Here is a 24,286-nt window from a genome sequence, read left to right as displayed (position 1 = left end):
GGAAGCAACAGTTAGAACTGGACATGGAACAACAGGAACTGGACATGGTTCCAAATAGGAAAAGGAGTACATCAAGGTTGTATATTGTCACCCTGCTTATTTAACTTATATGCAGAGTACATCATGAGGAATACTGGGCTGGAAGAAGCACAAGCTGGAATCAAGATTGCTGGGAGAAATATCAATAACCTCAGATATGCAGATGACACCACCCTTATGGCAGAAAACGAAGAGGAACTCCAAAGCCTCTTGATGAAAGTGAAACAGGAGAGTGAAAAGGTTGGCTTGAAGCTCAACATTCAGAAAACTAAGATTATTGCATCTGGTCCCATCACTTCATGGGAAATAGATGGGGAAACAGTGGAAACAGTGTCAGACTTTTTTTTTTGGGCTCCAAAATCACTGCGGATGCTGATTGCACCCATGAAATTAAATGACACTTACTCCTTGGAAGGAAAGTTATGACCAACCTAGATAGTATATTAAAAAGCAGAGACATTACTTTGCCAACAAAGGTCCGTCTAGTCAAGGCTATGGTTTTTCCAGTGGTCATATATGGATGTGAGCCAGTTGGGGAAATCTTAAAACTAATTGGGTATTTTCACTGCTATTAAGAAATATTATTTTTAGAGATATGTTACTGATATTCCGTTCCGTTCCATCGCTCAGTCGTGTCCGACTCTATGCGATCCCGTGGACTGCAGCCTACCAGGCTTCTCCATCCATGGGATTCTCCAGGCAAGAATACTGGAGTGGGTTACCATTTCCTTCTCCAGGGGATCTTCCCGACCCAGGGATCAAACCCAGGTCTCCCGCATTGTAGGCAGACGCTTTAACCTCTGAGCCACAGGCCTTTCAGTGCAGTCACTCAGTCGGGTCCAGCCCTTTGCAACCCCATGAACTGCAGCAGGCCAGCCCTCCCTGTCCATCACCAACTCCCAGAGTTTACTTGAACTCCTGTCCATCGAGTTGGTGATACCATCCAACCATCTCATCCTCTGCTGTCCCCTTCTCCTCCTGCCTTCAATATTTCTCAGCATCTGGGTCTTTTCCAGTGAGGCAGTTCTTTGCATCAGGGGGCCAAAGTATTGGAGTTTCTGCTTCAGCATCAGTCCTTTCAATGAATATTCAGAACTGATTTCCTTTAGGATGGACCAGTTGGATCTCCTTGCAGTCCAAGGGACTCTCAAGAGTCTTCTCCAACACCACAGTTCAAAAGCATCAATTCTTCGGTGCTCAGCTTTCTTTATAGTCCAATTCTCACATCTATACATGACTATTGGAAAAAGCATAGCTTTGACTAGACGGACCTTTGTTGGCAAAGTAATATCTCTGCTTTTTAATATGCTATTTAGGTTGGTCACAAATTTTCTTCCAAGGAGCAAGCATCTTTTAATTTCATGGCTGCAGTGATTCTGAAGCCCCCAAAAATAAACTCTCTCACTGTTTCCATTGTTTCTCCATCTATTCGCTATGAAGTGATGGGACCAGATGCCATGATCTTAGTTTTCTGAATGTTGAGTTTTAAGCCAACTTTTTCACTTCTCTTTTACTTTCATCAAAAGGCCCTTTAGTTCTTCTTTGCTTTCTGCCATAAGGGTGGTGTCATCTGCATATCTGAGGTTATTGATATTTCTCCCAGCAGTCTTGATTCCAGCTTGTGCTTCATCCAGCCCAGCGTTTCTCATGATGTACTTTGCATATAAGTTAAATAAGCAGGGTGACAGTATACAGCCTTGGTGGACTCCTTTCCTGATTTGGAACCAGTCTATTGTTCCATGTCCAGTTCTGACTGTTGCTTCCTGACCTGCATACAGATTTCTCAAGAGGCAGGTCAGGTGGTCTGGTATTCCCATCTCTTTCAGAATTTTCCACAGTTTGTTGTGATCCACACAGTCAAAGGCTTTGGCATAGTCAATAAAGCAGAAATAGATGTTTTTCTGGAACTCTCTTGCTCTTTCAATGATCCAGCAGATTTTGGCAATTTGATCTCTGGTTCCTCTGCTTTTTCTAAATCCAGCTTAAACATCTAGAAGTTCATGGTTCATGTAGTGTTTCAGCCGGGCTTGGAGAATTTTGAGCATTCCTTTACTAGCGTGTGAGATGGGTGCAATTGTGTGGTAGTTTGAGCATTCTTTGGCATTGCCTTTCTTTGGGATTGGAATGAAAACTGACCTTTTCCAGTCCGGTGGCTACTGCTGAGTTTTCCAAATTTGGTGGCCTATGGAGTGCAGCACTTTCACAGCAACGTTGTTTAGGATTTGAAATAGGAATTCCATCACCTCCATTAGCTTTCTTCGTAGTGATGCTTCCTAAGGCCCACTTGACTTCACACTCCAGAATGTCTGGCCTTAGGTGAGTGATCATACCATCGTGATTATCTGGGTCGTGAAGATCTTTTTTGTATAGCTCTTCTCTGTATTCTTGCCACCTCTTCTTAATATCTTCTGCCTCTGTTAGGTCCATACCATTTCTGTTCTTTATTGTGCATATCTTTGTATGAAATGTTCCCTTGGTATCTCTAAGTTTCTTGAAGAGATCTTTAGTCTTTTCCATTCTATTGTTTTCCTCTATTTCTTTGCATTGATCACTGAGGAAGGCTTTCTTATCTCTCCTTGCTATTCTTTGGAACTCTGCATTCAGATGGGTGTATCTTTCCTTTTCTCCTTTGCCTTTCACTTCCTCTTTTCACAGCTATTTGTAAGGCCTCCTCAGACAACCATTTTGCCTTTTTGCATTTCTTTTTCTTGGGGATGGTCTTGATCCCTACCTCCTGGACAGTGTCACGAACCTCCGTCCATAGTTCTTCAGGCACTCTATCAGATCTAATCCCTTGAATCTATTTGTCAGTTCCACGGTATAATCGTAAGGGATTTGATTTAGGTCATGCTTGAATGGTCTAGTGGTTTCCCCTGCTTTCTTCAATTTAAGTCTGAATTTGGCAATCAGGAGTTCGTGATCTGAGCCACAGTCAGGTCCTGGTCTTATTTTTGCTGACTGTATAGAGCTTCTCCATCTTTGGCTTCTAATAATATAATCAATCTGATTTTGGTGTTGACCATTTGGTGATGTCCATGTGTACAGTCTTCTCTTGTATTGTTGGAAGAGGGTGTTTTCTATGACCAGTGTGTTCTCTTGGCAAAACTCTATTAGCCTTTGCCCTGCTCAATCTGTACTCCAACGCCAAATTTGCCTGTTATTCCAGGTGTTTCTTGACTTCCTACTTTTGCATTCCAGATCCCTATAATGAAAAGGACATCTTTTTTGGGTGTTAGTCCTAGAAGGTCTTGTAGGTCTTCATAGAACTGTTCTGCTTCAGCTTCTTCAGCATTATTGGTTGGGGGATAGACTTGTATTACTGTGATATTGAATGGTTTGTCTTGGAAATGAAGAGAAATAATTCTGTTGGTTTTGAGATGGCATCCAAGTACTCATTTTGGACTCTTTTGTTGACTATGATGGCTACTCCATTTCATCTAAGAGATTCCTGCCCACAGTAGCAGGTATAATATCATCTGAGTTAAATTCACCCATGCCAGTCCATTTTAGTTTGCTCATTCCTAAAACGTCGATTTTCATTCTTTCCATCTCCTGTTTGACCACTTCCAATTTGCCTTGATTCATGGACCTAGCATTCTAGGTTCCTATGCAATATTGCTCTTTACAGCATCGGACTTTACTTCCATCACCAGTCACATCCACAACTGGGTGGTGTTCTTGCTTTGGCTACATCTCTTCATTCTTTCTGGAGTTATTTCCACTGATCTCCAGTATTATATTGGGCACCTAACGACCTGGGGAGTCCATCTTTCAGTGTCCTATCTTCACCTCTTCATACTGTTCACGGGGTTCTCAAGACAATACTGAAGTGGTTTGCCATTCCCTTCTTTAGTGGACCACGTTTTGTCAGAACTCTCCATTATGACCTGTGCTGCTTGGGTGGCCCTACATGGCATGGCTCATAGTTTCATTGAGTTAGACAAGGCTGTGGTCCATGTGATTAAATTGGTTAGTTTTCTGTGATTGTGGTTTTCAGGGATACTTTATCTTTTAGGGATACTGAAATACTTGATGATAAAATGACATAATGTCTGGGATTTTCTTCAAAATAATTTGGGGATGGGATAAGAAAGGTAGGAATATTGATCAGATGGTCTGGAGGCCAAAGGCTTACAAGCTTGTTTTTGTTACAGCATACAAGTTTAAAAATTTTTATGTATTTAAGAAAAACACACGTACCATACAGTTTGCCCATTTAAAGTGTATAATTCAATGGTTTTTATCATGCTTACAAAATTTGGCAACTATCACCACTAGGCAATTTTAGAACATTTTCATCGCCCCCAAAAGAAACCTCACACCCTTTAAGCAGTCACTTGCTCCTCTCCCCAGTGCTCCTCAATCCTTGGCAACCACAAATCTTTCAGTCTATAAAAAATTAGCCTATTCTGGACATTTCATATAAGTTGAATCATGTAATATGTGGTATTTTTTTACTTTTTTCCATTTAGAATAGTGTTTCAAGATTTATCTGTAGTGCAGACTGACCAGTACTTTATTCTTTATAACTGCCAAATTAAGAATGGTTTTTACCCTTTCAAAGCATTATTTAAAAAACTAAGAAGTGGGAATTCTCTGGTGGTCCTTTGGTCAGGACTCCCACTCTTTTACTGCTGAGGGCACAGGTTCAATCCCTCGCGAGGAAAACTTAGACTCTGTAAGCCGTGTAGCATGACCAAAAAAAAAGTATATATGACAGAGACCAAATGTTGCCAACAAGGTCGAAATATATACTGTTTTGCTCTTTACGAAAAAGTCTGCTCACCCCTGATACAACTGAAAGATAGGCCATGTACTGAAAATAATGAAAGCTGATGGGTACGTGGTGATTCATTATACTATTCTATTTTTGTCTATGTTTGAAATTTTCCATAATGAAGTCTAAAAATTTTTCTGATCCTGAGATGATGGGAATTTCTATGCTTCTTATTAAAGCAAGTTAAGGTGCAAAAAGAAACCTTGAGGTAAAATATATAACATTCCAAAAAAAAAAGAGAGAGATAATGATAAGTCTTGGCAATGGAAAAAACATCAAATCTCTAAAACTAATGGCTTGGAAAAAATTATATCTTTGCTAAATTCAATTTTTAAAAAAAGTAGATTCGTAATCACTATCATGGACACTTGAGTCAAAATGTAATCTACTGGGAAAGTAAGACTAGAAGATCAGTAGGTTTTCTAGTTGGTTGGTTGTTTTCTTTAGAGATCACAGAGGTTCTCAAGTTCAGTTCACAGGATTCATTTTCAAACTTAAGGGACTGCCAACTGCCATTCATTCCATAATTTCTCTTACCTCCTCTTTCTGCATTTACAGCTGATTCCACTGAATCAACACACACTTCCATGAGAAACCCATTTGCTGCTCCTAAAATACATGGAGAACGATGAAACTGCATGAGGGTACTTTCCATCCAGACCAAGCCAAACACAAATATTTTACATTTTGCTGCCAAAATCCAAATGTCTAGTAATAGGTAACTAGGTAAGTACACTAGGGTCCATGCATGCAATGAAATATCATATCAATGCCTGCGGAATACATTTAAACTTCTTTATAAGGTATATATGCTTAAGAGCAGGGATGGACTTCAAATCCTTACCTGACAACTTATTTGTTAATATGTGATTCTAGACCAGTTACTTAGCCTAAGTTTTCCCCAAAACAGAGTTTTCTTTTTTGAAAGTTGCTCAGTCATGTCCAACTCTTTGTGACCCCATGTACTATACAGTCCATGTAATTCTCCAGGCCAGAATACTGGAGTGGGCAGCCTTTTCCTTCTTCAGGGGATCCTCTCAACCCAGGGATCGAACCCAGGTCTCCTGCATTGCAGGCAGATTCTTTATCAGCTGAGTCACAAGGGAAGCCCAAGAATACTGGAGTGGGTAGCCTATACCTTCTCCAGTGGATCTTCCTGACCCAGGAATCGAACCAGGGTTTCCTGCCTTGCAGGCAGTTTCTTTACCAACTGAACTAACAAGGAAGCCCCAGAGTAGGTTTTAATATTTACATCAGAGTAAAGAGGATGAGATAATTCATGTAAAGTGAATAGTACCTACTAAGTGTACAGAAAGTATTAGTTGTCATTAACTATACGTTATTTCCTCTACATGTCTCCAGTTCTCCCTGATCCCCATCCCTGCTCCTGGTTATCTCTTCAATCCACAGTGCTTCCAGCTCTATCTTTGAACACTAAAATCTTCCAAGGTTCAAGTCATATCACATTTCCATGATACTTCTCTCTCCCCAGGTAGAAAACTGTTTCTCCCTTTTTCGAACTCAGATAACTCTTTATAATCCAAATGTTCCTCTCTAAGACATTGTTTTCTCTTATTATTTATGTAGATAGGTGTCTGATCATTCTTACTTGAACTAAAGTTCCTAAGTAAGGTCTTTATGAGAGAAATCTTTATTACTCACAGTAAGCACATTGTCTAGTGTGCTTATAGTACATAGCTTGTAGTACACAATAGACACACAAAGATTTACTAAAGGCTGAATGATTACATGAATGTGAGAGTTGGACCATAAAGAATGCTAAGTGTCAAAAATTGATGCTTTTGAACTGTGGTGTTGGAGAAGACTCTTGAGAGTCCCTTGGACTACAAGGAGATCCAACTAGTCAATCCTAAAGGAAAGCAGTACTGAATATTCATTGGAAGGACCGATGCTGAATCTGAAGCTCCAATACTTTGGCCACCTGATGCAAAGAACTGACTCATTTGAAAAGACCCTGATGGTGACAGATTGAAGGCAGGAGAAGGGGACGACACAGGATGAGATGGTTGGATGGCATCACTGACTCGATGGACATGAGTTTGAGCAAGCTCCGGGAGTTGGTGCTGGACAGGGAAGCCTAGAATGCTGTATGTAGTCCATGTGGTTGCAAAGAGTCGGACACAACTGAGTCAGTGAACTGAATTGCATGATTATAAATTCATAAACATTCATGTATTTACACTAAAGAGTGTGATGAAAACAGTTTTGAATTTTTTCTGTAAGCACATACTTTTTTAAAAAAATGAAGAATAATGAATGCATACTTCATGCAATAATATCTAGAGGAATGTTCAGCATATGCTGGTAATTGTTACTTCTAGGTGGTAGTATTTAAAATTACTTTTACTTTCTTTTTTATACTTTTCTATACTGCTTGATTTTTTCTTTCTACCTAATGCTGCTTTTATAGTTTTTTAAAACCAACTTTCAATTTGAAAAACAAAAATCTATCATTCCCTAATATCAAACTGCAAATGCCTCATTTATTTAAGAGACTATCAGCCTCAAACTCTGAAAGGGCCAAGTGACACTCTATGCTCTTAGCCAACAGCACTGCATTAATTCCATGGGTTTCCTGACAGCTCACCCACATCAGCTGTTAGATCAATCTAACTGAACAGTGCTGTAGGGGTACCATTTCCTTCACACAGGACAAGATCTTGGCAGGAATTCCCCAGCAGTCCAGTAGTTAAAGGGCTTCCCAGGAGGCTCAGTGGTAAAGAATCCGCCTGTCAATGCAGAAGATGTGGGTTCAATCCCCAGGTAGGGAAGATCCCCTGCAATAGAAAATGGCAACCCACTCCAGTATTCTTGCCAGGCAATCCCATGGACAGAGGAGCCTGGTGGGCTACAGCCCATGGAGTCGAAAGGGTCAGACACTATCGAGCAACTGCACATGCACCAGTGGTTGAGACTCTGGTGTTTTCAATGCCAGGGCCCCAAGTTGGATCCCTGGTTAGGAAACTAAAATCCCATAAGCTGCAGGCTGTGGCCAAAAAAAAGAAAAAAGAGATCTTGGCCAGGAGAGAGGAAGGATGAACACAAAAAGCTATGACAAAAAGAAAAGAGTAAGTCAGTTGTCCTAAAATGGGAAGTTATTTGAAGGGCTCAAACAGGAGCTTTGTTTGGAGCAGCAGTTCTCAGTGTAGTTGTCCAGTTAACTCTGGACTAAGGGCCTCTAAGACACTTTCAGAGTCTGTACAGTGAAAATTATTTTCGTAACAATACCAAGATTTTAGTTGCCTTTTTCACTCTCATTCTCTCACAAGCAGAGTGGAGTTTTCCAGAGGCTACCTGTCACACTGAATGCAAAAGCACTCCATTCTTAATGAGAATCCCATTAAGCCAGACATTAAAGAGATCTGCAAAAACACAAACCATTGGTACTATTCTATTTTTTGTTTGCTTAGGAAAATAGTCTTTTGTTGTTGTTGTTCATAAAAAGTGTCAACATGTAATGGGCTTCTGTTTGTGAAAGAAAGTGAAAGTCGATCAGACATTATTCGACTATTTGCGACCCCCATGGACTTATCCAGGCCAGAATACTGGAGTGGGTAGCCCGTTCCCTTCGCCAGGGGATCTTCCTAATCCAGGGATCGAACCCAGGTCTCTCGCATGGCAGGCGGATTATTTACCTGCTGAGCCACAAGGGAATCCCTTTCTTTTTAAAAGTCCTGTTTTAATTTCTAACATGTCCAATATCAATAAATTTAAAATTTAACCTATGTAAATAAAAGGTCTTTGAGGTTCTCAATAATTTTAGCCGGGTCAAGGCGTCCTGCGATCAAAGTTTCAGAACCGCTAGTTTGGAGGAACCAAGTTTCTGGAGGAGGAACCTGGCAAATTCCCTAGCACCTGCCATGCCAGCCAATCCTGTCGCAGCAGGAACTCCTGACTTGGGGCAGCCAAGCTTTGCCACTTCGGAGCGGTGTGGCTTTAGGGAAAACTCCTATCCCCGCCGCAGCAGCTATAGGTTATCAGGCGGTCCCTCCAGGTCAGACACTGATCCAGCGCTGCCGTGAGGGGGTACCAGTATCCTCGTGCGGCGACGGGAAACGCGAGGCTGAGAGAAGTTAACCAACTTGAACTCCGTCGCACGACGAGACGTGGGGGCGCCGGGATTCGAACCTAGACACATATCTGGCTCCAGAGCCGGGCCACTCTCGCCATCAGCCCCTCAGATTCCACATGTTTAAAGCCGAATAAGAGATTACGCCTCAGAGGGGGCTGTTTGTGAGGATCAGGAAAAAGTACTTCCAGGGAAATCGCGATTAAGCCACGGGCCAGAACCCCCGCCCGACCCGGCCCGGCCCACACCCCGCACCAAAGTCGGCCACCACCCCCATCCCGTCACCTTCCGCACCCGCCTTCCCGGATGGTATCCGCGCCCGCTTCCGCTCGGAGGAGGCCCCCTGCCTCTTCATGCTCCACGCGTTCCTCCCTCGTGCTTCTTCAGTTTCCACTCAGAGTCCGGGTTCCAACGCGCGCGACCACACAGGCGCGTCCTCCCAGCTGCGCGCATCCCTGCGCGTCCCCGACGTCCACGCCCCAGCAGCCCCCGCGAAAGCCCAGAAACTGGCGCAGGCGCAGTCACTGCTCGCCACTGGCCTTCCGAAGAGGAGGATCTCGTTTGTGTGACCCGGAAGTTCTTCTTCCGTCGGTGGCGGAGAAAGGAGATCACAGAGCACGGGAGGTTGAAGGTGGCTGTTGGGCAGTGTTTATAGTATGCAGCGATTACTCTTTACGCCCTTAACGGCCTTGCTGGGGAGCCCGTGTGTCCGGCTCCTGGTTCCTAGGGTGGCGCCTAGAACACAGGTACAGCACTGCAGAGCACTGAGTCGCGGAAGCGGGCATGGGGTGAAAGGGCCAAGAGATATCCTCACACAGCACGTTTCTCCAGCTCCTTGAAGTTCACAAGGCATTTCATTGTGTCTAGGGCTCCTGAGTCCGGATCCGGACCTACGACGTACTAGCTGTGTGCTTTTAGCCAAGTTGGGTAACCTTTCTGTGCCTCAATTTACTCCTCTGCAAAATGGGGATAATAGCACTTCATAAGTGTTGTGTTAAATAATATACACGGAGGTTTAGCACATAGTAAAAGCTCAGTGATTTTTACCCATATGTTTGATTTCTGCTCAAAGCTACTGGGCAGTCAGGTTAGGGACTGTAACTCCGTTCTACAGAGAAGTAAATTGAGGCTTAATTTGTCTAAAGTTAGTTAGTTAACTGGGCTTCGCAGGTGGCTTAGTAGTAAAGAATACACCTGCCAATGCAGAAGACTCAGGAGACTCGGATTTGATCCCTGGGTCGGGGAAGCAAGATAAAATATCAAGTCTCCTGCTCTAGAGGAAGTCACAGTTTATTTGTTTGTAACTCATTTGTCAAATCTTTATTAAGGTCTAGTTATGTAAAGGAACTGTGTATGAAACGAAGTTTGTCAAAGCCAGACTGACCAGACACTGCTGTCCTGTAGCTCATAGCTTAGTGGGAGATAGCGACAACCTCCGTGTTGTCCCTATCAACCTCCGTGAACTAAATGATACATTGCTATGTGATGGAGAGGTATAGTGTGCTGGGAGAGTGACCCAGCACACATGTAGAGGGGTCTGGGAATACTTCTAGAGGAGGTGACATCCAGGCTGAGATCTGCGATAGGTCAGTCAGGGGACAAGTAGAACCCCAGTTAGAGAAAAATCATATAAAAGAAAGAAAATAATCCTTATTTAATCCATATTTAAGTGTAGAGTTAAGTCTGGGAGAAATATGAGAGACAGAAGGTTCATGTAGTGTGGGAATGGATTGGAGGCAGGCAAACCAGTTGGGGGTAGATGCAGCCCAGATAAGAGATGATGTTTTGCCTGGACAGTAGCAGTGGAAATATGACCAGGGTACTTCATACCAGACACAGTGAGACTGTGTGAGTAGCACTGAAGTGAAGCCTTTTCCTATTTCTCCAGTTGTAATTTGTCTGTCTTGATCCTTAGTGTGGTTGCAGTTGTGGGATCAGGCGCCCCTTGAGGCCAGGGCAATACAGCACTATCTCCGATGTAGCTTTGCAACCTGGAAGGGGTACAGTGTCCCTCCCTTCAAAGGCTGCTGAGCGGGTGGTGGGCCGATGGCTCCTGGTCTGCAGTGGGACAGTGGCTGGAGCAGTTATTCTTGGTGGAGTAACGAGGTGAGTAATTTGTTCATAGTCAGCTGTTTGGATCATCAGTAGACATGCAGGATGACAGAGGGGGAAGGGACCTTAGAAATCATCTAATCTAGCTCCCACATTTTAGTTTGCAGAAACTGAGGCCTGTAGAAGGAACATGTCCCATGGCTTGCCCCGCCATAGAACAGTTTAGGATTTTACTAATGCATGCATGCTGTAGAAGCCCTTCATAAAGACTGGTTCAGGTCTTAACTGTTAGCTGTGCATTGTTTGTGTATATTTCCCCCTACAATCAGAGTTCAGATTTGTCACAAAAATTTCTGTACAGTTTGTTTAAATTACACGCAGATAAGTTCCACATCTCACTGTTGGTTCCTGTGCATGCTTCATGCTTGGTTGCTTCAGTCACATCCGATGCTTTGCGACCCTTGGACTGTAGCCCACCAGGCTCCTCTGTCCATGGGCTTCTCCAGCCAAGAATATTGCAGTGGGTTGCCATGCCTTCCTCCAGGAGATCTTCCCGACCCAGGGATCAAACCTGTGTCTCTTATGTCTCCTATATTGGCGGGTGGGTTCTTTATCACTAAGGCCACCTGGGAAGCCCACGCATGCTTCTTAGTTAGTTCAGTCGCTCAGTAGTGACTGACTCTGCGACCCCATGAATCACAGCACGCCAGGCCTCCCTGTCCATCACCAACTCCCAGAGTTCACTCAAACTCATGTCCATCGAGTCGGTGATGCCATCCAGCCATCTCATTCTCGGTCGTCCCCTTCTCCTCCTGCCCCCAATCCTTCCCAGCATCAGAATCTTTTCCAGTGAGTCAACTCTTCGCATGAGGTGGCCAAAGTATTGCAGTTTCAACTTTAGCATCAGTCCCTCCAATGAACACCCAGGATTGATCTCCTTTAGAATGGACTGGTTGGATCTCCTTGCAGTCCAAGGGACTCTCAAGAGTCTTCTCCAACACCACAGTTCAAAAGCATCAATTCTTCGGCGATCAGCTTTCTTCACAGTCCAACTCTCACATCCATACGTGATCACTAGAAAAACCATAGCCTTGACTAGACGGACCTTGGTTGGCAAAGTAATGTTTCTGCTTTTTAATATACTATCTAGGTTGGTCATAACTTTCCTTCCAAGGAGTAAGCGTCATTTAATTTCATGGCTGCAATCAGCATCCGCAGTGATATTGGAGCCCAAAAAAATAAAGTCTGACACTGTTTCCACAGTTTCCCCATCTATTTCCCATGAAGTGACGGGACCAGATGCCATGATCTTTGCTTGAAGTTGAGTTTCAGGCCAACCTTTTCACTCTCCTCTTTCACTTTGATCAAGAGGCTTTTGTCTCTTTAAATCTATAGAGAGATGTTATAGATTTGGATTCTACTCCCTTCACCTCTCCTACTCCCTTTGCAGTTTTTTGCTGTTGTTGAAGAAACCCAAGTCATTTGTACTCCGTAGTTTCTCACAGTCTGGATTTTATGAGAGTTGGACCATAATGAAGGCTGAGCGCCGAAGCATTGATGCTTTCGAACTGTGGTGCTGAAGAAGACTCTTGAGAGTCCCTTGGACTGCAAGGAGATACAACCAGTCTATCCTAAAGGAAATCAGCCCTGAATATTCATTGGAAGGACTGATGCTGAAGCTGAAACTCTAATACTCTGGCCACCTGATGCAAAGAGCTGACTCACTGGAAAAGACCCTGATGCTTGGAAAGATTGAAGGCAGGAGGAGAAGGGGACGACAGAGGATGAGATGGTTGGATGGCATCATTGACTGAATGGACATGAGTTTGAGCAAGCTCTGGGAGATAGTGAAGGACAGGGAAGCCTGGCGTGCTGCAGTCCATGGGATTGCAAAGAGTCGGACATGACTGAGCAACTGAACAACAACAACAACATCGTCCCCTGTATTTCTTGTAGACAAACTTGTTGCTTGATCAGGTTCAGGTTGGGAACAGGGAGCAAAATACTTCATAGGTGACTGGATCATTCATAAATATCTGGTGTGTGTTAAAGATGTCAACAGCCCTTGATGATCATTGTCTAAATCTATTACTTCATTAGAGTTGCAAAACTGTAATAGGTATTTTATTAGCTCAACTATAAAGAAAAACTTTCATCAGTAATTTGGTTATGCTGAGGTACAACATGTTAGGAAAGGTAGGATAAACACTTAATTCCTTTCCCTTTATTTATCAGTCTTCAAAGTAATGAGTTGGTTCCAAGTATTTTCCAAAAGTGACCAATAAAGTGAGTTTTTAAGTATTAATGAGCTCATAGGTTTAAATATATTTGATTTGTTTCAGTTCATTGCAGTGGTGATGATTTGCTCCAGTTGTCCTAAGTTTAGTCAGTGGGGACCTCTTCAGATTGACTCCAGTCTTTCTGACAGGAACCTGGTAAACTTTGATCCCTTGCTTTCTGGGTAAGATGTTCCAGGCTTGTCTTGTACACATCCTGCCTCAGACCTAAAGTTGGCTTTTTTACTTTTGGAACCCTGACCCCTTTTGGTGAAAATACTTTCTAGTGTTATTAAAGTATGTCTTCCTCAAATTCTCTCTGCATTCCCTATGCCCTTATGTGTTATATAGGCTGTAATCAATAAATTTTGATTTTTATTGCCTTTAAATACACTCAGTAACCTCAACTGATTTATATCTGTAGCAATCTCTTCCCCTTGTGTAAATAATATCTTTATGCACTTAGGGCACATTTCTTTGGTCTATGGGTTGATTTTATCTGTCAGGGAATGCTAGTGAAAGAAGTAAGGAGAGTTTAATGAAATAGAACAAGGAGTAAAGAAATTTGTACCTGATAGCAGCTCTTTCTGACAAAATTCTAAGCAGTAAGGAGAGAGCAAGCTGTCAAAAGAGGAAACAATGAAATACGTTTACTTTTATAGGGGTCGAGTTCAGATCTGCTTGCTACTGTAAACCATTTATGAGTAATTGATACACATATACATCCTGAAACTTAACACACACACTCAAATTTCTTCCCTATGTTAAGGTTGACAGAGTCTGGCCTCTCAATGGTAGATTGGCATTTAATAAAGGAGATGAAGCCACCCACAAGCCAAGAGGAATGGGAAGCAGAATTCCAAAAATATCAGCAATTTCCAGAATTTAAAATGTAAGTATTATAGAAAATCAGGTAAACATCCCAGTAGACCCACTCAATCTTTTTCTTATTTAAAACATTTCAGAACAGTAGGTTCTATTCTTCTTTGAGATTTGATTTAGGTATGTTTATCAAGCTTCCTACTCTAAACCTCCATTTCCAAAGTGATTCTGAGGTGGCTGATGAGGAAGATGGCAGACTGATCAAGTTTCAAAACCAAGAATGTTCCTGCATTCTATCAGAAAATAAAAATCAGATGGATCTTTCTTATTTTTGACTTCCCTTTTCACCCAGCTTGAATCATGATATGACACTGGCGGAATTCAAGTTCATCTGGTACATGGAGTACTCACACCGAATGTGGGGTCGCCTTGTAGGCCTCGCATACATCCTGCCTGCTGCCTACTTTTGGAAAAAGGGCTGGCTCACCCGTGGCCTGAAAGGACGTGTTCTTGCCCTCTGTGGTTTAGTTTGCTTCCAGGTGAGATTTACTCGAGTTTGGGAAAGCAGAAATGTTCTCAGGAGCTTCCTGGTGGGCATAGTTTTTAGTAAAGTAATCTTTGAAACAGTATAACAAAGGAGGTAAGAACATGGATTTTAGTGTCATAGGCCTGGCTTCAAGGCCCAGCTCTGTCACTTAATAGGGCATGTTGTCTAACCTCTGTAGGTTGTGCTTTCCTTACCTGTAAATAGGGAAAATAATAGATCCTAATGCTTAGGTTATGTGAATATTAAAAAAGATCGTGCATGTAAAGTACTTAGTTTAGTGTCTGGAATCAGTAATAAATATGTTTTTGCGTCACAAGAATTAGAGTTTCTTTCCCATCATGGCGTTCTTTCTGGGTCCTTGGTCTTCCTTTTTCTAACTTACCTGCTCTGTGGGGAAGTGGCATCCCTATGCTAGAATGGCTGTAGAAACAAATTGGGAAATTTCAAGAGAAACATTTTGTGGGGTGAAGGATCTTTGAATACAGAGGTAACTGAGAGATGTTCAAGTATAAATGGTGATTATAAAGTTATATAAGTTGAACTTCTCTTTCTGGGGTTAGGGAAGCCTGAGAGCCAAGTAAAGGAATGTTAGAGAGGACACATGGGAGTATTTGGGTCAAGATATACTGACTGTAAAGGAGAGTCTCAGAGCATCAAAGAAATATCAAAATTTGGTCAGGAGGAAGCTAATTGGTTGATTTAAATCAAAGTGGTAAGACTACCAACTCACGGTTAGAAATAAAGGAGGGAGATGGAAGAGATAAAATATAAGGGATAGAAACAGATAATAAAGAGTTAGACATTAATAAAAATCTAATAGAAACTAGGGATAGTTGGTGAAACAAAGTAAAGTTTGTTTTAAAATTAAAAAAAAAAAGACAAACACTTAAGTCAGACTTTCAGGGAGGCAAAAATTTGAAGATGGCAGATAGGGTCTTGGGAGGAAGAAAGTAGGGGCTGGCAGATCACACTGTGAACGCCCTCATCCTCTGCGTCCTCTGCAGATGAAATCAAGGTAATTAGAACATCTAGGGTAATAGTGAAGGGGGAAAGAAATAGCCAAAAAGACCTTGAGGAGCATATATTTATATTAACGTGATTCTGTTAGCTGGGGAGGTTTGGCGTGATAGGGCTGTGCCTTATCTGATATGACTAGAACTGACAGATTGTTTACATGAAAAATCAGTTAAATGGAATCGTAGAATAATAATACATACCTTAAACTTTTGCACTTAAGCATGTACTTTAATTATAATTTTTTTTAAAAAAAAGGAGTAGAAATTTAGACACGGGCAAACCAGTTTGCCTGAAAAACTTTACAGATTTTTATGACTTGTCCTCCCACAAAATTTGATAATTGTCTGTTCCCACTTAACATGAGAGTAATTGTTTTTAAGCAGTTATCTTTGTCAAGCTTCTCCAAAGCTTTCACAGTCTAGGTCTTATCAAATCACCTGTCTTTTTACTTTCATATTTCACTGGTTTACATAATGTTAAATTATGTCAAGAATTTGTCCAAAAGGTTTTGTCCAAAATACACGTTTGTGTACTTTTCTATATTTGGCTCTTCAGGTCAGTTCAGTTACTCAGTCGTGTCTGACTCCTTGCGACCGCATGGACTGCATGCAGCATGCCAGGCCTCCCTGTCCATCACCAACTCCCAGAGTTTACCCAAACTCATGTTCATTGATCACTGATGCCATCCAACCATCTCATCCTCTGTCGTACCCTTCTTCTCCTGCCTTCAGTCTTTCCCAAAATCAGGGTCTTTTCAGATGAGTCAGTTCTTCTCATCAGGTGGCTAAAGTACTGCAGTTTCAGCATCAGCATCAGTCCTTCCAATGAATATTCAGGACTGATTTCCTTTAGGATGGACCGGTTGGATCTCCTTGCTGTGCAAGGAACTCTCAAGAGTCTTCTCCAACACCACAGTTCAAAAGCATCAGTTCTTCGGTGCTCAGCTTTCTTTATAGTCAAACTCTCACATCCATACATGACTACTGGAAAAATCATAGCTTTGACTAGACGGACCTTTGTTGACAAAGTAATGTCTCTGCTTTTTAATATGCTGTCTAGATTGGTCATAACTTTTCTTCCAAAGAGCGAGCGTTTTTTAATTTCATGGCTGCAATCACCATCTAAAGTGATTTTGGAGCCTAAAAAGGTAAAGTCTGTCACTGTTTCCACTGTTTCACCATCTATTTCCCATTAAGTGATGGGACCAGATGCCATGATCTTAGTTTTCTGAATGCTGAGTTTTAAGCCAACTTTTTCACTCTCCTCTTTCATGGGGTCGCGGAGAGTTGGACACGACTGAGCGACTGAACTGAACTGAACTTTCATCAAGAGGCTCTTTAGTTCTTCTTTGCTTTTTGCCATAAGGGTGGTGTCATCTGCATATCTGAGGTTATTGATATTTCTCCCAGCAGTCTTGATTCTAGCTTGTGCTTCATCCAGCCCAGCGTTTCTTATGATGTACTTTGCATATAAGTTAAATAAGCAGGGTGACAGTATACAGCCTTGGTGTACTCCTTTCCTGATTTAGAACTAGTCTGTTGTTCCATGTCCAGTTCTAACTGTTGCTTCCTGACCTGCATACAGATTTCTCAAGAGGCAGGTCAGGTGGTCTGGTATTCCCATCTCTTTCAGAATTTTCCACAGTTTGTTGTGATCCACACAGTCAAAGGCTTTGGCATAGTCAGTAAAGCAGAAATAGATGTTTTTTCTGGAACTCTCTTGCTCTTTCAATGATCCAGCAGATTTTGGCAATTTGATCTCTGGTTCCTCTGCCTTTTCTAAATCCAGCTTAAACATCTAGAAGTTCATGGTTCATGTACTGTTGCAGCCAGGCTTGGAGAATTTTGAGCATTCCTTTACTAGCATGTGAGATGGGTGCAATTGTGTGGTAGTTTGAGCATTCTTTGGCATTGCCTTTCTTTGGGATTGGGACGAAAACTGACCTTTTCCAGTCCTGTGGCTACTGCTGAGTTTTCCAAATTTGGTGGCCTATGGAGTGCAGCACTTTCACAGCATCATCGTTTAGGATTTGAAATAGTTCAACTGGAATTCCATCACCTCCACCAGCTTTCTTCATAGTGATGCTTCCTAAGGCCCACTTGACTTCACACTCCAGAATGTCTGGCCCTAGGTGAGTGATCATACCATCGTGATTATCTGGGTCGTGAAGATCTTTTTTGTATAGCTCTTCTCTGTATTCTTGCCACCTCTTCTTAATATCTTCTGCCTCTGTTAGGTCCATACCATTTCTGTTCTTTATTGTGCCCATCTTTGCATGATGTTCCCTTGGTATCTCTAATTTTCTTGAAGAGATCTCTAGTCTTTCCCATTCTATTGTTTTCCTCTATTTCTTTGCATTGATCACTGAGGAAGGCTTTCTTATCTCTCCTTGCTATTCTTTGGAACTCTGTATTCAGATGGGTGTATCTTTCCTTTTCTCCTTTGCCTTTCAGTTCTCTTCCTTTCACAGCTATTTGTAAGGCCTCCCCAGACAACCATTTTGCCTTTTTGCGTTCCTTTTTCTTGGGGATGGTCTTGATCCCTACCTCCTGTACAGTGTCATGAACCTCCATCGATAGTTCTTCAGGCACTTTGACTATCAGATCTAATCTCTTGAATCTATTTGTCACTTCCACTGTATAATCGTAAGGGATTTGATTTAGGTCATACCTGAATGGTCTCATGATTTTCCCTCCTTTCTTCATTTTAAGTCTGAATTTGGCAATAAAGAGTTCGTGATCTGAGCCACAGTCAGGTCCTGGTCTTGTTTTTGCTGACTGTATAGAGCTTCTCCATCTTTGGCTTCTAATAATATAATCAATCTGATTTCGGTATTGACCATCTGGTGATGTCCATGTGTAGAGTCTTCTCTTGTGTTGTTGGAAGAGGGTGTTTGCCATGACCAGTGTGTTCTCTTGGCAAAACTGTATTAGCCTTTGCCCTGCTCAATCTGTACTCCAAGGCCAAATTTGCCTGTTATTCCAGTGTTTCTTGACTTCCTACTTTTGCATTCCAGTCCCCTATAATGAAAAGGACATCTTTTTGGGGGTGTTAATTCTAGAAGGTCTTGTAGGTTTTCATAGAATTGTTCAGCTTCAGCTTCTTCAACATTACTGGTTGGGGCATAGACTTGGATTACTGTGATAGTGAATGATTTGTCTTGGAAATGAACAGAGATCATTCTATCATTTTTGAGATTGCACACAAGTACTGCATTTTGGACTCTTTTGTTGACTGTGATGGCAAGAGTGAACGTTGACTTCTTAGGCATCAGCGAACAAAATGGATTGGAATGGGTGAATTTAACTCAGATGATCATTATATCTACTACTGTGGGCAACAATCCCTTAAAAGAACTGGAGTAGCCATCATATTTGGCTCTGCCGCTGCTGCTGCTAAGTCACTTCAGTCGTGTCCGACTCTGTGTGACCCCATAGACGGCAGCCCACCAGGCTTCCTCGTCCCTGGGATTCTCCAGGCAAGAACACTGGAGTGGGTTGCCATTTCCTTCTCCAGTGCATGAAAGTGAAAGTGAAGTTGCTCAGTTGTGTCCGACTCCTAGCGACCCCATGGACTGCAGCCTACCAGGCTCCTCCGTCCATGGGATTTTCCAGGCAAGAGTACTGGAGTGGGTTGACATTTCCTTCTCCAGTATTTGGCTCTACTTCAGTTCAATTAAATTCAGTCACTCAGTCATGTATGACTCTTTGTGACCCCATGGACTGCAGCACGCCAAGCTTTCCTGTCCATCACCAACTCCCCAAACTTGCTCAAACTCATGTCCACTGAGTTGGTAATGCCATCCAACCATCTCATCTTCTATCGTCCCTTCTCCTCCTGACTTCAATCTTTCCAAGCATCAGGGTCTTTACCAATGAATTCTTCGCATCAGGTGGCCAAAATATTGGCGCTTCAGCATCAGTCCTTCCAATGAATATTCAGAACTGATTTCCTTTAGGATTTACTGGTTTGATCTTCTTGAGTCCAAAGGACTCTCAAGAGTCTTCTCCAACACCACAGTTCAAAAGCATTAGTTCTTTGGCTCTCAGCTTCTTTATGGTCCAACTCTCACATCCATACCTGACTACTGGAAAAACCAGAGCTTTGACTGTAGGCTTTTACTTCAATAAAATGTTAATCTAAACAGTGGTTAAGTATTTATGGTGCTGTATGTGGAAACTAGGTAGGTCTCAATTCCTGGGTTCCTAGGGATGTGGGAGCATATGGAAAGGAGGGGTCAGATAGGATACTCACTGTCTCAGGGAGTCAAGTTGAATAGACAGCTTCAATCTTGTTTTGTTTACCCTTTTTCTTTGTGATTGTAGGGCCTGTTGGGATGGTATATGGTAAAAAGTGGACTAGAAGAAAAACCAGATTCCCACGACATCCCTCGAGTCAGTCAGTACCGCCTCGCTGCCCATCTGGGATCAGCCCTTGTGCTCTACTGTGCCAGCTTATGGACCTCGCTCTCCCTGCTACTTCCTCAGCACAAGGTAAAGTCAGTCTGTATTGTTTACCACACATGTGGACAGGGTCAGAGACATGGAAATTCTGGTCCTGATGGGAAGTTCCATGTCAAAATGCATACATTCCCTTAGGAACATCGATCAGTTTACTAGAAGCTGGATATAACCAAAGTTTAGAGAAACAATGAACTCTGAGACTCCAGATAGTTTCCGGATGGCAAAGTAAAACCTGCACTTATGCTTTTGGGCAGGAGTGGCTTATTCAAAAGATAATTAGTATAGGAGCCAAATATTTTGTCAGCTTTGCCTATCAAGAAAAAGATGAAAACATGAGTTTTAGTAAAAGAAGGAATGAATACCAGCAACGACAGAATGATCTCTCTTCATTTCCAAGGCAAACCATTCACTATCACAGCAATCCAAGTCTGTGTCCCCATCAGTAATGTTGAAGAAGCTGAAGCTGAACAGCTCCATGAAGGCCTGCAAGACCTTCTAGAACCAACACCCAAAAAAGATGTCCTTTTCATTATAGGGGACTGGAAGTTGGCCACTTGACTTCTCATTCCCAGCGGGATGATGGTGGAGAGGTGAGGAAGGCCAGAATGAGAGTTGCTTGTGGACCTTCAGTTCAGTTTAGTTCAGTTCAGTCGCTCAGTCGTGTCCAACTCTTTTTGACCCCATGAATCACAGGCATACAAAAGCCATGTTGTTTGTTCTTTCCATGGGGACCCTACCATTCAGCAGAACTGACAATATAGTAAACCGTAGTGATCTTACCTAAAAGTATTTTCTCTGTGTGCTGATTAAAAGGAAATACATTTTAAAATGCATATTATTTTAGGTGTCAAAGTCATCGTTGGCCTGAATAACCTGTTCATGGAGTGAGGTTTAGGTTGATAGTAGGACTTTTTAAGTAGAATCATCTGGTAGGTACCTGGAGCCAGTGATCTGGATCCCAGTAAGAACAGGAGTTGTTGACTTGGCGCTCATCCCACAGGGAAGCCAGATGGGGTTGAAACATTGGTATAGTAGGTAATTCACATCTGACTAATTCACATCTGACTAGTTCCTGTTCTTCTTACTTTCAAAGCCAGACTTCTAAAACTAATCTACATCTATAGCTGTACATCCTAACAACCCATTCTTTTTTCCCACTTCTTGTCATCTGGCTTCCCCATCTACCCCATCCATATCCATCTACACATTCACTCCTACGCTTGCACATATCAAGTGTACAGTACTTAGTACAGTCTCCTAAGTACTCCTAACTGAATGGTACTCTTAAAGGTTACCAGTGACTTTTTAATTATTAATTGTTTTTCTTTATTTATATTCCACTAATTACAGAAAGGATTTGAGATGATAGTCAACCGTATAGAACTGTGCTGTCCAGCACGATAGCTCCTAGCCATTATTGCTATTTAATTCTAATTAAAATTAAGTAAAAATAACTTTGTATAAACAAACTTGTTATCTACTTAAACTTTAAATAAAATTAACTTAAAAATTTTTTTTCACTTGCTCTAGCCTCTTTTTAGATCCTCCATAGCCACATATTGGACAGCACAGATAATAGAACTTTTCTATCATCACAGAAAATTCTAGTGGCCAGTGCTGATACACTGTCCTATGAAATCCTAGTAATGATACCTAACTCCTCACATACTAGATTGTAAATTGTTTGAGGGCAGCACTCTGGCTTTCCTTTGTATCTTTCCTTTATGCTTGCATGTGTGCTCATTTTGCCTGTGTATAAAGTTCTTACTAAATATTTGTTGATTTACTGATTATTATCACAAGCTGGCTACAGTAAAATAAAAACAGTTTACCCAAAACACTAAATGCAAGAATCTCTACTCTGCTCTACTCTCTCTACAGTTTTGATTCTGCCATCTACTGGGCTAGGGTTACTGTAGTAAGCAAGTGAGATGGCAGTTCCTGTCTTCACAAAACTTATAAGGTATCAGGGAAGACAAATAGTAAATGTGTACATTTAATAAAATTTAGATAAAGTAGAATGTCTTCTGGGAATGCTTACCCTAGTTTAGGAGTCAGAGAAGATCTGGCCTCAGATTGTCTCTGGAGTTTATCCTTGGAGATCGTGCTGCCTTTCCTAATTCCTGCAGTCAGTGTATCTGGCAATTTTCTTATTTAGTTGCCTGAAACGCGTCAACTCCTGCGGTTGAGACGATTTGCTCATGGAACTGCAGGCCTGGTGTTCCTTACGGCTCTCTCAGGTAGGACTCTTCTTATCAAAGGTGGCCTAACTTCTTTTTACTCTTCAGGTGGGATCTTTTGCCTGATGCGTTCCTCCTGCATCTTTATATCTCCTTCTCACACCTGCCTCTCTCATACCCACCATCTTCACCCTCTTGTTTTCTATTCCTTCCTACCCCAAATCCTGCTTTTCAGTTAGCTGAACAAAAATATTGAACATCTACTTGGATCCAAACTGTCTAGGTTGAAATCCTGGCTTTACCATCTACAAACTATATGACCTTGCACAAGCTGTGTAACCTGTCTGGGCCTCAGTAACCTCATCTATAAAATGGGGAAGATGATAATAGCTTAAGTAATATATGTGAAGTATTTAGCACCTCACATGTAGCAAAGGCTATGTAAGTGTTAACTGTTGTTATCATATAAACATTATTGTGATTACATTATACCAAGATAGGTCAGACAAAAGCCTGCCCTCAAAGATGGGCTTTGGTGTGGAGTTTATTGGGGCAAAGAGACTAAAACAGATCTCTCTCATTCTTTAAATCACAGCTCTACCTTTCTTACTCTAGACCTGCCCTGTACAATAATCACTAGCTTCATGTGACTGTTTAAGCTTAAGTTAATTAAAAGCAAATAAAATTTAGTTTCTCAGTCGCAGTAGCCACATTTCAAGTGCTCAGTAACCACAATGGGTGGCTTGCAACTGTGGTACTGGATGGATGACAGATATAGAACATTTCTATCATCACAGAAAGTTTGATTGGACAGCATAGCTCTAAATAAAACCATCAAACCAGTGATCCCACCCAAATCTACCCCCCCACTTTTTTGATGGAAGAACATGAATTTTGACTTTATAAATGCAATTTAGAAAAATAAGGACTATGATTTAACATACCTGAATCATCTATGATCATAAATAATGGATCAGTCATCTGTTAAATTTATGGATACCTTCTTTGTGTGTTTATCCAGGGTTTAGTTTATAAGATTTTTTTGAGCATGTGGGGAAGACATAAAAAAACAATAAAACCCATAACATGCCAGATGATGTTGAGTGCTGCGAAGAAAATAAAGGAAGATAAGGGGATAGACTTGGAGTTGGGGAGTGCTATCTTATAGAGGATTATTGGAGAGATCTCTTTGATAAAGTGACATTTAAGTGGAAACTTGAGGATGTGAAAGAGTAAATTAACTAGTTCCAGAATAGATCAGATGGTGGTGGGGAGGCGAGGCAGTAAGGAGAACTCATATCACAGTCAGTAAAGGAACTTTTCCAAACTAATATGCCTCTCTCTAGAGCTTCTCATCCACCCCTCTAGGGGAGGCATGCCAGAATCGGGGTGGAAGTAGGTGAGGATGCAAGTTGTTTTTTTTTTTTAAGTTTCAATGGTATATTCCATGGTGAATACAGAACTAGTATTTGATCTCTTCTTTCTCTCATTTTAATAAATACTATTTACCTTGGAACCCAGGGGCTTTTGTGGCAGGGCTGGATGCTGGACTTGTTTACAACTCCTTCCCCAAGATGGGAGAATCTTGGATCCCAGAGGATCTCTTTACCTTCTCCCCTCTCCTGAGGAATGTTTTCGAGAATCCTACCATGGTGCAGTTTGATCACCGGGTTCTGGTAAGTCTGGCTGGTGGTTACTGGCTGCTACACACAAGGAGCCTCTCACAGGCTCTGGGTGTCCGAAGCACTGCTAGCAACATTGAGATGGTAGAGTGGGTACTGTAATTCTTTTTAGAAGAAATTTAGTACCAGTTTTCTGATATGATGTTTTTGTCTTAACTATCTGCATGCCTCTAGCCAGATTCTGTCTTGCAGGATACTGCCAACTTTTTAAAGTTAATTCTCCTCAATCCTGCACATGCAGAGAAGAGTTATTTTAGCAATGAGGCCAAGTAGAGAAGAGAGTGTAAAGACAGTGGTTGCTGAACACATAGCCATCAGGGCTGCATCAAGACCCCAAGGAG

At 41.9% G+C, this 24,286-nt stretch overlaps 2 protein-coding genes across 8 annotated transcripts in view; one reads left to right on the top strand and one right to left on the bottom strand.

Annotated features, from left to right (window-relative positions):
• The window catches only part of CUTC (cutC copper transporter), a 43,819-nt gene extending 34,421 nt beyond the window's left edge, over nucleotides 1-9,398 (bottom strand). For 5 of the 6 annotated variants that reach the window (XR_016038773.1, XR_016038774.1, XR_016038775.1 and 2 more), the window contains exons 1-2: nucleotides 9,192-9,398; nucleotides 5,354-5,425 (exon numbers count right to left, since the gene is read on the bottom strand). Coding sequence is in view for 3 of the 6 variants with exons in the window: in XM_088842258.1 (XP_088698384.1) it covers nucleotides 5,354-5,425; nucleotides 9,192-9,261 (142 nt within the window). In the remaining 3 variants the exon portion in view is untranslated. The remainder of the gene's footprint in view (nucleotides 1-5,353; nucleotides 5,426-9,191) is intronic. The other variant, XM_055424898.2, reaches the window with a different exon arrangement.
• A 59-nt stretch (nucleotides 9,399-9,457) lies between these two features.
• The window catches only part of COX15 (cytochrome c oxidase assembly factor COX15), a 38,452-nt gene continuing 23,623 nt past the window's right edge, over nucleotides 9,458-24,286 (top strand). Inside the window, exons 1-7 of one of the 2 annotated variants that reach the window (XM_055424896.2) lie at nucleotides 9,458-9,652; nucleotides 10,822-11,012; nucleotides 14,004-14,126; nucleotides 14,409-14,595; nucleotides 19,946-20,113; nucleotides 22,242-22,323; nucleotides 23,785-23,939. In XM_055424896.2, the coding sequence (XP_055280871.1) occupies nucleotides 9,563-9,652; nucleotides 10,822-11,012; nucleotides 14,004-14,126; nucleotides 14,409-14,595; nucleotides 19,946-20,113; nucleotides 22,242-22,323; nucleotides 23,785-23,939 (996 nt within the window). In that variant the 5' untranslated portion in view covers nucleotides 9,458-9,562. Of the gene's footprint in view, nucleotides 9,653-10,821; nucleotides 11,013-13,300; nucleotides 13,420-14,003; nucleotides 14,127-14,408; nucleotides 14,596-19,945; nucleotides 20,114-22,241; nucleotides 22,324-23,784; nucleotides 23,940-24,286 lie in introns of those variants that run through there. The other variant, XM_055424897.2, reaches the window with a different exon arrangement.

Source organism: Moschus berezovskii, chromosome 12 (assembly GCF_049115385.1).
Source record: "Moschus berezovskii isolate FMDL1 chromosome 12, NW_MosBer_1.0, whole genome shotgun sequence".
In the NCBI taxonomy this organism is placed as follows: domain Eukaryota; kingdom Metazoa; phylum Chordata; class Mammalia; order Artiodactyla; family Moschidae; genus Moschus; species Moschus berezovskii.
Note: the sequence above shows the minus strand (reverse complement) of the source record. Positions and strands in the feature narration are given on the sequence as shown.